The sequence below is a fragment of the Humulus lupulus genome, chromosome 9 (genome assembly GCF_963169125.1).
Source record: "Humulus lupulus chromosome 9, drHumLupu1.1, whole genome shotgun sequence".
NCBI lineage: Eukaryota > Viridiplantae > Streptophyta > Magnoliopsida > Rosales > Cannabaceae > Humulus > Humulus lupulus.
Window position 1 is genome coordinate 156,943,869 of NC_084801.1, and position 12,698 is coordinate 156,956,566.

Below are 12,698 nucleotides of genomic sequence, written 5' to 3' on the forward strand. Positions count from 1 at the left end.
TGAGAAGCTTTTATTCTGACCCCTCTTTTTGTCTTGAGCTGCATAAGGCCAACTGATGACTAAATTGTCTTTGGAGTGCAGGCTGTAAAGAAACTACTGAGGTTGAACGCTGAACACCCAGATACACATCGTTGTTTAGTATGTGTCTCTGTTATCTATGGCCATCGTGTTTGTATATGTTCTTATCAGTTTGTGGTGATCTGTCTATTCCACTCGAACTTATTGTTAATTGCTTAAATATAGATTAAATTCTTCCATAAAGTGGACTCAATGCCCACTCCAGTTACAGATGATGAGAAACTCATTTCGAGTGTCTTGGAAGCAGAACGCCCAACAATAAGGTTCTTTTTCTACTTTCCTGTCTCTTTTTTGTGCCTGTACATATTTAGCATTAAATTAACTATTTTATTTCCTTCTTTCTTCTTTTTTTCTTTCTCTTTTAATAGTATTTTGCATGAGAAATCTCTGATCGAGGCGAACAAGATTTTCTTAGAGAAACATAAAGGTGATTGTCAAACTTGTTCAGTGTAATTCAGTGCATAATCCATCATGTATTATGCCATTTTGGTTAACCTTTTCCCCTTTGTCATTGGCTTTCTGTAGATTCCTTAATGCACAGAGCTGCTGCTGCAGAACTACTGTATGCTTTACAACCTGACAAGAAAGCTGAGGCTGTTAAGCTAATTGAGGACGCAACAAACAATCCGGTGCCAAGGTGATAGATGTTGTACATTGCTTTGAGGAGTTTCATTTTTGCTCAACATGTTTTGTGATGTTACATGGAAACTTGACATGTCATCATTTTGCAGAAACGGAGCACTTGGGCCAATCGGGGAATGGACACTTGAGGACTGTGTCCTGTCAGCGTAGATACCGGGAGCATGTTGTATTATACTCATTTCATTGACTTAATTGGTATGTACAAACAACTTATTATGTGAAATTTTTTTCCATGGAATTTGTAAATTAGCCAATGTGTATTGCGATATGCAACTTTTTTAAGTATTATAATTCAGTTCAATGGGTTTTATAGGATCCATTGAGTGTTTTTTTTTAATTTTTTATTAATGGGATTATAGGGTCCTTTTAGTTGGGGTTATAAAGCAGATATCTTTATAATGAGTTTATATAGAAGCTGTTGTATTATTATCCCTTAATTTTTCTGAATTTCCTTCTCCAGAGGTTGCAACAATAATTACTGGACAAGCCTAGTACTCTTCCATTTGATGAGGTATGTTTTTCTTACTAGAAGTGCTACTTTTTAATTGCGTGTACTACAGTCATTTTTTGACCAACTGGTGATTAAACCACAAACTTATTTGATGAACAGAAAGGCAAACTAAATTTATGTGATTATAATCTATATCATTATAATTGATATTGTAATTTGTTTCTGCTACTATATTTTCTTTTGTAAAACACTTGTGAGCAAGAATTTGTTGAAATTTGAGTGAAGGAGCTTCTTCCAAACTCTCACAGCTTTTAAGAAATAGACTCTTCAAATTAGCTTGAGATAAATCTGGCATATGAATCAAATTCTTTGAAAATCTGAGATTGACAACTTTTAAGCTCTCAAGACACTGTAACAAAAGGAAATGGCAAAAATAAATAAATAAATATATTTCTAGCTCACATATGTATATAAAGTAAAATTATGCCTTTAATTTAATAATATTAAATGCCCCTATAATTTAGTAAAATTATGCCTTTAATTTTGTTTTTAAATATAAATCTCAAACATAAATGATTATTGTACAAAAACCAAATAAGGATGCTAATGTAGTGGTATATGGTTCCAATTTAAATCTTGAATCTAATATAAAATTTTAAACACTTTAATGTACTATTATAGAAGCAATAGTTGTATTTTTATCTTTTAGATGTTGCATGTATTTTGATGCCTTAATCAATAATCAATCTTAAAGACAAAACTGGTTTAATCAAGGAATCAAATCAAAACAGAAATGAAACATAAAGAGGAACACAAAACACAAACACATACGTGGTTCGAATGAGTGTTGGCTAGACACCACTCTACTCCATGGCCAAAACTAGCCCCAAGGGTTTGACAATCTCATTATTGATTCTAAGTTTCAATCTGTAAAAAGACAGTGGTTGTCAAATATGATATGTCATATATTGAATTGAGGCAGAAAGGTGCATTTATTATGAATTTGTTCTCAATATTTATATCTTATTTTTCATACTTTTAGGGATTTTCATTTATAGGTTCCTTTTCATTTCACAGTGGTGGGAGCTCTAGCTTCATAAAACTATTTCTCTTGCCATAGTGAAACATAATTTTCATTCTAGTCTGGAAAAGCAATCAGACAAGCAAGCAAGTTTTGGGGATTAACTTGAACTTGAACCCACCAAGCAAGTTTTGGGGATTTATGCTGGGATATTAGAGCACACATGAGTGTGTGCATATGAAATTATTTTCGTTATATATTATAACAACTTTAGTTTGTTCAGATATTGTCTATAAGTCAAAGGCAACCAGCCAAATGCTATTTTCATTTTCAAATGGTAATGCATAGTATTGAACCTTTTACCATGTGTGATTCTTTGCATCATTAACTGATCTTATCTTGCATTTTATCTTAAATGGGTCTTTAATTATTGTTCTCTGTTTTTAGTCGCTTAATGAATCTTTCAACTATGCACACAAATGGGATTTTTCTTTTTATTAAAATATATTCCATATATGCAATAAGTATTTTCTTAATATGCCATAAGTGATTTGTAATACAAGGTTGTTTCATATAAAATAAATGCCATAAGTGATTTGTAAAACTTTTGTAATTGTGCCAATGGTATGTACCCATGTTAAAGGGTAGAAGTTTTGTATAAATGTAATCACCATGCTAAGTATTTGTATTGAAATTCTTTTCGTTGTAAGATGTGGAATAGAATGATCTGGTTGAAGAGTACAACATTAAAAACATGATTGATTTATTCAATGGAATATTGTATTGCTTATTTTTCTCACCTCTTTCTTTTTTGTTGATTATTTCAGGTGGTATTGAAAGAAAATCTAGTTCTAACATTATTTAGGGATGAGGTGAGACTTGCCATTTATATTTGTCTAATGAAACATGTTATCAAATTGAAGAAGTTGACTGTTTTCTTTGACTTTAAAATATGCAGTATATACTTCTGCATGAGGAATATCAGCTCTATGTTCTACCTAGAATTTTGGAATCAAAGAGGACAGCAAAATCTGGACGCACCAAGCAAAAAGAAGCAGATTTGGAATATAGTGTTGCAAAGGTAGAATAGCCCCAAATAATGGCTTATTAGACTTTATTCTTTCTTGAGTATCAAGCACAAAATTACACAAAGGGAGACTTGCTCCATGTACAAACACTCTAAAATAAATGCTTTAAAAAATAGAACAAAAAAACACTGAAAAAATTCTCTACTGATTCTCTTAACCCCGAATGAGAGTAGTGAAGACATTATATATAGGCTTCTATGGTAGCGAATGTACCAACTGTATTACCAAAATTTTGAACTTCTTGGAATAAAAGAATTGTCACATTAGCTGTCACTTAAGTGGCATATCAAGTCATACAATGTAGAGAAGTGAGCTAGTTTTATCTGGTCCCATCTTAAGCTGCCACTGGAAGGCCCAATGTTCTCCACAAGCTTTTTAAATGGACAATGTGAAGTTAAACCAGATTCCATAAGTTTTTGCTGTAAAAGCCAGTCCAAAATATTAACTTACTGTGGTGTTGCTCAAAATATGGCCCATGTCACTCTTAGTTTGCAAACCTATTAGAGATATTTTGCATATCAACCTCTTTTTTAATGATATTTTGATATAAATAACTAGCTCATTGCCTCCTTGTTTGGGTGTTATTTGCTTTATATTTTCTGGTTTAAAAATGCATATGTAATCACATCTTTGTGTGTCAAGTACTCGTGAATTTTATAATTTTGAAATGCTCAACTTTTCCAGTCACAGAAACATGAGGAAGAACAACAATCCGGTGGATCATGCAAGGAAAGTTCATCCCATCTTGTTTCATTCTCTTTATCTCATGCCAACATTCCTCTACCACCTACCTTAGGTAACAACTTACTCTGAAGTTTTGATCGCTAGTCCATTTCTTTGCCATCCTATTTGAGGCAAGGACGGGTGCTGTGAAATGTTATTTCTGAAGCCATAAGCCTGAGAGCAAATGTTTTTTCATTCTTTATGGAAATTCTTCTAACCATTTTTGGATTTACTTTGCCTCGGTAGTTATTCCATTTTGTTGCTGTTTGCTACAGAGTTGAAGGATTCTTCAGAAATGGATATGTCTGATATTCAAAAGAATCTCAAATGTTTGTACGAGTACAATGTCATGATGAGGGAGAAATTTTTATCTGTGCAATCTCTGCTTCATGAGTTAGCAACAAAGTCCTTGCCTCCTGCAAATGATGACATTCCTAACACCTCAAAGTTTTTCAAGCAAGTGTGAGTATGCATCAGTATGTTTTTCTAGAAGTCATTTTTTGTCCAGTTTCCTTGATTTCTTGAGTCATTGGTGTTTCTAGGATGCTAGTCCATATTGTATATTAACTGGAGAGAAGCTTCAAAATCAAATTCTTGATTTATGTTTCCCTGATGTAATTCAGATATTTATATATAAATATATTTGTAAATATAGTGACTTGATTTGATGGTTTGGCAACTTCATGATTGGGTTGCCTCTAGCTCCTCTGGATCCACAAGGGATTGCATTCTACTTGGAGCTTGTGAAGCACATGAGACTCTTCCACAAAGTGCTGAATTTCCTGCAGATGTGTTTACGTCTTGTCTCACAACACCTATTAAGATGGCTTTGAGATGGTAAGCTTCTTTTCTTGTTCGTCTGTTAGGATCGCCTATCACGTTTATGCATCTTTATTTGAGATCATGCAGTTTTCTAGTTTTTCCTTGTGGTGTTTATTCCATATTGGCTGCTTCCTAGTTATTTTTAGTTTTTTGGTTTTGCCTTGTGGTGTTTATTCCATATGCCTTGTGACGTGATTGGTTTGAATAGATGCTTTGAAATATACACAAGTTAGCTAATCTCTGCCTCTATTTTGGGCAGTGAATGCTTTTTCTTATGAGACTAAATTTTTTTTGTTGTATTTTAAGTTGTGGATAACAATTGGTTTTTATTTTTTAAGATAACAATTGGTTTTTGTGCTGTGGATCATTAGATCTGTTTTATTAACATAAGGATGTAATATTTGCTTCTACATTTACTATCATTCTAGTCATAGAAATTTAGTATAGTTTAGTTACAAGTAATTTAGTTGCTGCTGTTGACAATTTGTGGTATCTAAAAGATGGAATACATACTGTAGTCTTGAAAAAACTTTCAGAAAATGGCAAGAGCTATGTGGATTTTACAGTTTTATTTTTGTATGATACTTCAAGCACTGATCTGTAGACTTATCTCAGTTTTTGGTGGATCCTACTCCATTTTCTAGGATCTTGCAGGCAAAGGACACCAAGTGAATTAGATAGAGAGGTTAAGAACTTGAGGGTGGCATTTACTGACCTGTTTTTGAAGCATAACACTTTCAAAGAAACTGCAAAGCCATCGAGATATTGATGCAAAGAATGGAAGAATGTATTTCACTAATTTTTGTATACATTTCTTGTTTTGTATTTAGTGATAAAGGAATATGAATTGGGCATAAATTATGTTGTAATATGATTTCTTAAGCCTAGACTAGTAGACTAAATATTGTATTTACATTTGAGTAATTAATAAAAATCTATTTATGTTACCTTATTTGGCTTCAACTTTCATATTTTTTTTCCTAGTTTTGTGTAAGTAAAAAAAGATTATGTTTCTCTAAGCTAATATAACACATGTGTTATACTAAAGTGTAGTATAACACAAAAAAAGTGTTATACTCTATTGTAGTATAACACAAAAAAAGTGTTATATAATCGACTATAAATAACATAATTCAACACTTATCTATATATTAAAATAACACATAAATTGTGTTATCGTTGACAATACAATAACACATCTGTATAACATTGATAAAGTGTTATGTAAAGTACCCTGACCTACAATAACATAGTCGGTCTTAACACATCAGAAAGTGTTATCGTATGTTTTGATAACACATTTTCGATGTTATTAAAAGCATTTTTTCTTGTAGTGTCTCTTCCTCGATCTCGAAAACGGATCCGTTCATTTCCCGATTAACAACAAGTGCTTGTGCACTTGTTCGGTTCTTTCCTCTCATGGAAATGTTATAGCATTCCCGTGTAGCGAGCTGGTCTCCCTTGAGCGTCCCGATGCCACTAACGTTAGGAACTTGATGGCTAAATGCCTAACAGATGACACTGCCCCCAGCCCAATCAGGGCTGGTGTAACACCCTACTTCCTTAGAGTCATTACTAAGTGAGTTAAAAATGTGTCATTAGCTCGCTAATCGATGTTTTAGGTTAAAAGTGTGACTAAACTATAACAATACTCGTTTAAAGACATTAAATATAAAATATTGAAACCTTAGAAAGTTTTACAGTTGGGATCCCAAAATATTGTTTAGAAAATACATTACAGATCAAAATATACATATGGTCGACTTAGGTGACAAAACAACTATTATAGTACATTTTCCCAAAAATAACCCTAGTCATGGCAGCCAGGCAGGCTGAACATGTACCCGTCGCTCCACGCTCTCCGTACTCATGGTTGGTCGACCTTTTCCTTGCCCTTACCTGCACCATAGAGTACCCGTTAGCCGAAGCCCATCAAGAAAACTCAACACAAGGCATATAACATATATATATATATATATGACAATCCACAATATATAACAAACAGCCAACGACTAAACATATAGCAGCCAGCGCCATCCAATGTGCTTACCAGGCCCTGGGTTCACGGTCTTCCCCGAAAGGGTGGCTCCAACACCCTAGGAGGTTCTCGCCCTAACGGCTTGCACTCAATGTGCTCAACGCCAAACCCGTCCCCTTGCCATATTCGGCTTCCTGCCATTCTTGGCCTTCGCCGTTCCCGGCCTTCGTCGTTCACTCACAAATATGCATCACATAGCACAATATAAACATATATCTAAACACATAGTGAATATAAACATAAGGGCCACACCCTGCAATACAAACAATAGGGCTACGCCCTGCTCTACGGGTACAACAATTTCCTTACCTGTGTCCCAAGCTATCTGAGCACCGCGATCCCGAGCACAGTACTCTAACCCGAGCCTCGTTGAAAACCTATTCACAACATATTCATAATAACCATCCATCAAGTTCTAATCCAATAAATAACGTCGGAATATTAATCTAGCCTTCAGGACCTTGGATTCTACCAAACTGAGTAGTAAAATCCTTCCCGAGCCTTAGCATTTGAGTTCCCAAGCTAAAAACCTTCAAACAACCATTATTTATCATTTGAGCCACGGCCCAGCCCCTTAAGGGTCGCGACGTGCTCAAGTCAGAAGCAAAATGCCTCTTTGCTGAGGGACACGGGCCATAGCGCGCTATACCTTGCGCCGCGGCGTGCCTAGGTACATAGGGGCATCCCAGCTTCTTTGACACACATGCGCCGCAACGCCTGAAGAACAGAGTCGCAACCCGAGCCCCCAACCCAGAAAATCAAACTATTTCATGCGTTTTCCTCGAGCCCAAGCCCCAAATTCACACTCCAATCATAAACCCAACTTAGAGTTAAGCCTAGAATTCCCTTTCATATAACCTAAACATCACAACAAAACCACAAAAAACTCATCACACTCATCAAACATCCAAAATCAAACTTAAAATTGAACTCTCATGCAAACCTCCAACCTAGCAGAATTCAACATGATGATCAAGTTTAAAAGCTTACCTCTGTACCAGATTCGACCCTGAGCTAACTTCCCAAATCTACAAGCTTCTAGCCTCCCAAATTCCAGCCTTGAATCCTTAGTCTCTAGATAATTTTCTTCAAAAAGCCTATAAGATTCAATGAGATGAGTGAGCCGAGAGAATGCCCTTAAACTTATCTAAACCCTCAAGTACCACCAAGGGAAATTTCGTCAATTTCCAGGTCCCGCTAATTCATCGAGTGTTCCTATAAATCCTCAATAAATCCCGAACACACATTACGGTCCCAAAATACGCCTAGGCTCCTCCCTAGCCGAGTACTCGACCCCGTTGTGACTTTCTAGCTAAACTGCTCCCTAGGACCTTCTCGGATCGTGCATCACAAATATATCACCACTCACTCGTGGTATCAATCATAATATACACAAATATTTCATTAATGCCCTCAACGGGCTAAAATTACAAATATGCCCCTAATAGCCAACTGGGGCCCACATGCATATTTAATTCACCTAAACATGCATTTTCAATCACATAATCATCAAATTCATATATTAACTTAATTAAATCAATTATTGCCCTCCTAATACGCTAATCAAGGCCTAAGCCTTATTAGCAAATTTGGGACGCTACAACTATCCCCTCCTAACAGAAATTTCATCCTCGAAATTACCTGAATAACTCGAGATATTGATCTCGCATATCTGTCTCAAGTTCCCAAGTCGCCTCTTCCACTTTGTTGTTCCTCCACAACACCTTCACTAAGGCAATGGTCTTGCTCTGCAAGACTATCCTTTCGGTCGATAATCTGAACCAGCTTCTCTTCATACGATAAATCCTGATCCAGCTCCAAGTTCTCATAACTCAGCAGGTGCGTAGAATCTAATACATACATGGATACATGAAACACATTGTGAACCCCTGATAGAGCTGGAGGCATCGCCAATCTGTAAGCTACCTCTCCAACCCGTTCCAGAATCTCAAAGGGGCCAACAAACCTAAGGCTCAGCTTGCCACGTACACCAAACCGTTTCACCCCTCTTAAGGGAGAAACTTTGAGAAACACATGGTCACCGACTTAAAACTCTACGCTCCAGGCCTGGTAGGGAAGGTGAGTTGGTGAGAATTTTTAAGAAGAGGCTCTCTAATTATTACACCAACTGTTTGACGTGGCTGAGGGGATGGTTCAAGAGAGAACTGGTTAGTCACTACTTTGGGATCTGTGTTAGACTGATCAGTCAAATCTGCTTCATCAGTAGTGCTTCCCACAACAATATCTTGGTTTTTCTGTAACAAACCCACAAATTGAAAATTCTCCAAGGTGACCAACTGCTTAACATCCTTCTCCTCAATGAGCTTGTTAGCGAGACCCTCTGCACAGGAATGCATTTCCCTGGTTGGGAGAGGTTGATTAAAAGGGCCTGCATGCGTAAAAGCCAGGTTGTTGGCTTTGATGTATGGAGTAAGAAATTATTCCCTATAATACTTTCCAGAATTCGATTTATGGGAAATGCCATGAAGATACTTAACCCTTTTTTGCCTATGAAAGAGGTGGAAAAAACATATATTCTTGTGGCTGGGGCTAGTCCCAAGATCGAACAAATAGTGTACCTCATGAGGAGTAGGTGGGTTCCAACCCTGGAAGTGGTATAAAATGTATAAGGCAGACAGAGCTAGAATCCCATTTGGAGCAATCTAGAAGGGAGAAACATTAAAGTAATCCGCTATTAACCTAAAGAAAGAATGCAAAGGGATAGTAGCTCTTGCATAAATGTGATACCTAGACCAGGCACAATAGGCACCACCAGGATTATTGGCTCTCTGGTGTGGGTGTGGGCATATCACATTCACTCCTTCATGTCCCAAAGTCTAAATATGTTTATCGAATATTTTGGAGTTTAGCTTAGAAGCCTTGGCTACAAACCATGAAGGCATGCGATCTTCTTCTTTCCTCGGTTTAAGTGTAGCAGTTTGTTGGATTTTGGTGGAAAAAGTCTGGGTAGTCTTTCTCTTGGGTTTACTAGTTTTTTGAGCTTGGCCGGGAGTCTTTGAAGAAGCTTCAATCTCAACTTCTTCTAATAGATTTTCTCCCACAAAGGGCGCTTGTTCCACCATCTTTTGCGTTACTTTACGAGCTACTTTGGAATCTTGTTCCCGAGGGAGTCAATTAGACTTTTTCACCCTCATCAGTTGGTGTTGACGTTGCTGCTTAAAGAACTGATCTTCATGAAGGAAGTATAAAGCTGACCGCGGAAGGATTTTCTTGAGACGACGAAGACAGCCTTCTGGATTTCATTTTCTTGAAAATTTGGAAGAGGAATCATTACTTGGAAGGGTATCACTTGAAGCGGGAGATGAGGACTTGGAGTCTGATTGATTGTCACCTCCCATGTAGTCAAAACGATTCATCCACAAAAAATACGAGGAGGTGAGTAAACCAAAGAGAAAATGAATGCAAAATAAAAACATTTTACTGCCCAGATAAAAATGTATGTGAGCAGTGGTGATAATTTTAAGCAATTCACAAAGAAAAAGGAAATCGTTTTGGGTGCTATGTGTTCAGGGACATTAGGCCTATAATTTTTTGCTATGTGTTTTTGAACTATGAGGTTGTGTGTTCGAATAATATACGCACAAACTCGAGTGGTTGGGTGCATAATCCGAGCAGCTGAAAAATGTTGCCGAGGAGCTAAGAAAAGTTTCAAGGGGAAATGAATGCCTGAGCAGCTTAGAGTGGGTTCCAAGGAGCAATGGGTTCGTATTGGTGGACAGGCATGAAGAGGGATGTGGTGGACTATGTGGCTAGGTGCTTAACTTGTCAGTAGATCAAGGCTGAACATCAGAGGCCAGCAGGGTTATTGCAGCCTCTAGGGATTCCCGAGTGGAAATGGGAGGATATTACCATGGACTTTGTGGTAGGATTACCAAAGACCGTGGGTCTGCATGACTCGGTGTGGGTGATTGTGGACAGGTATACTAAGTCCGCCCACTTTCTACCTGTGAGAAAAACTTATACTGTGGAGTAGTATGCTGAGCTATATGTGAAGGAAATTTTTCAACTTCATGGGGCTCCGAGGTCGATAGTATCCGACAAAGACCCCACCTTCACCTCCAAGTTTTGGGAGAGCCTGTAGAAGGCAATGGGCACACAGTTACAGTTTAGTACCGCTTATCATCCTCAGACAGATGGGCAATCTGAGAGGACGATTCAGATACTGGAGGATATGTTACGAGCCTGTGTGTTGGATTTTGGGGGATCTTGGAGTAAGTATCTCCCTTTGATTGAGTTCTCATACAACAATAGTTATCAGGCGACTATCGGAGTGGCTCCGTATGAGATGTTGTATGGGAGAAAGTGCAGATCACCGATACACTCGGATGAGACTGGTGAGAGAAGATATCTAGGTCCAAAGATGGTTCAGAGGACCAATGAGGAAATTTAAAAGATTAGAGCTCGTATGCTCGCCTCCCAGAGTCGCCAGAAGAGTTATTCAGACCTGAGACGCAGGAGCGTGGAATTTCAGGTCGGTGATCATGTGTTCCTCAAGGTTTCACCCCTGAGAGGAGTGAAACGATTCGGTGCTCAGGGCAAGTTGAGCCCCAGGTTTGTTGGCCCCTTCGAGATTCTAGAACGAGTTGGAGAGGTGGCTTACAGGTTAGCAATGCCTCCAGCTCTATCAGAGGTTCATGACGTGTTTCATGTATCCATGCTCCGGAAATATGTATCAGATACTACTCATGTGTTGAGCTATGAGAATTTGGAGTTGGATCAGGATTTATCATACGAGGAGAAGCCTATACAGATCCTTGATAGAAAGGAAAAAGTCTTGCGGAGCAAGACCATCGCCTTGGTTAAAGTGTTGTGGAGGAACAACAAGATTGAAGAGGCAACGTGGGAACTTGAGTCTGATATGTGGGAGCGGCATCCCGAGTTATTCAGGTAATTTCGAGGACGAAATTTCTGTAAGGAGGGGATAATTGTAACACTACAATTTGCTAATAAGGTTTAGGACTTTGATTAGCGTGCCTGGAGGGTAATAAGTGAATTAACAAGCTAATATATGAATTTAAATGAATATGTGATTAGAATGCATGTTTAGGTGGAATAAATATGCATGTGGGCCCCGTTTGTATGTTAAGGGTAAAATGGTAATTTTAGCCCGCTGAGGGCATAAATGTGATAATTGTATTATATGATTAGTACCGCGTGTGAGTGGTGATATTATTGTGATGCACGTGCCGAGACGGTCCTAGGGAGCTAATTAGTTTAAAAGTCACAACGGGATTAAATACCCGGCTCGGGAGGAGCCTAGGGGTATTTTGGGAATTTTATAAAGTGAGTTTGAGAATTAATGAGTTGTGCATAATGGTAATTGAGTAACTTGGGTGACCATTGGTAACTGTTGATAGTAACAATTTTAGGTGAGGAAAATGGTAGATTTGCAAGGAATGTGAAATGTCTAGGATGTCCTAGAGGTTTAGTTAGAAAGGGAATTAGATGGAAGGGCAAAATAGTCTTTTGGCAGGGATTTAGATAACTTCAGCTGAGGGAAAGATCATTCCTGTTTTTTTAATTTAGGCAATTTAGTTTTTGCTGAAAGTAAAGGAGAACTAAGGGCAAAAAGGAAGAAAGGAAGGGAGTTGGGAATTTTGAGACTTAGGAGAAGGATCAAGGTGGTTTGAGGCAATTGAAGCCAAACAGAAATCAAGATTGGTCAAAGGTAAGTTTCATCTCTGAAATCTCTGTGTTTTTGCAAGTTCTTATAGAATTTAGGTTGGAAATTGAAAGATGGTTTGTGGTTGGTTTGTCTGAGAATTTAGTTTGAGAAACCAGAGGGTTTAGCTTGAAGATGGAATCAAGGAAGCT

General features: G+C 37.7%; 1 protein-coding gene and 1 long non-coding RNA gene across 2 annotated transcripts; both read left to right on the plus strand.

Annotated features, from left to right (window-relative positions):
* The first annotated feature begins 251 nt into the window (after positions 1–251).
* Positions 252–907, plus strand: LOC133802274 (N-terminal acetyltransferase A complex auxiliary subunit NAA15-like). Its single transcript, XM_062240554.1, has 4 exons — positions 252–341; positions 447–505; positions 604–715; positions 810–907. Exons 1-4 carry the CDS (start codon positions 271–273, stop codon positions 868–870), a joined length of 303 nt encoding a protein of 100 aa, XP_062096538.1. The 5' UTR covers positions 252–270; the 3' UTR covers positions 871–907.
* A 3,781-nt stretch (positions 908–4,688) lies between these two features.
* Positions 4,689–5,582, plus strand: LOC133802275 (uncharacterized). The gene is made up of 2 exons (XR_009877232.1): positions 4,689–4,840; positions 5,470–5,582. It is a non-coding gene; the product is annotated as an uncharacterized LOC133802275 (long non-coding RNA).
* The last annotated feature ends 7,116 nt before the right edge of the window (positions 5,583–12,698 follow it).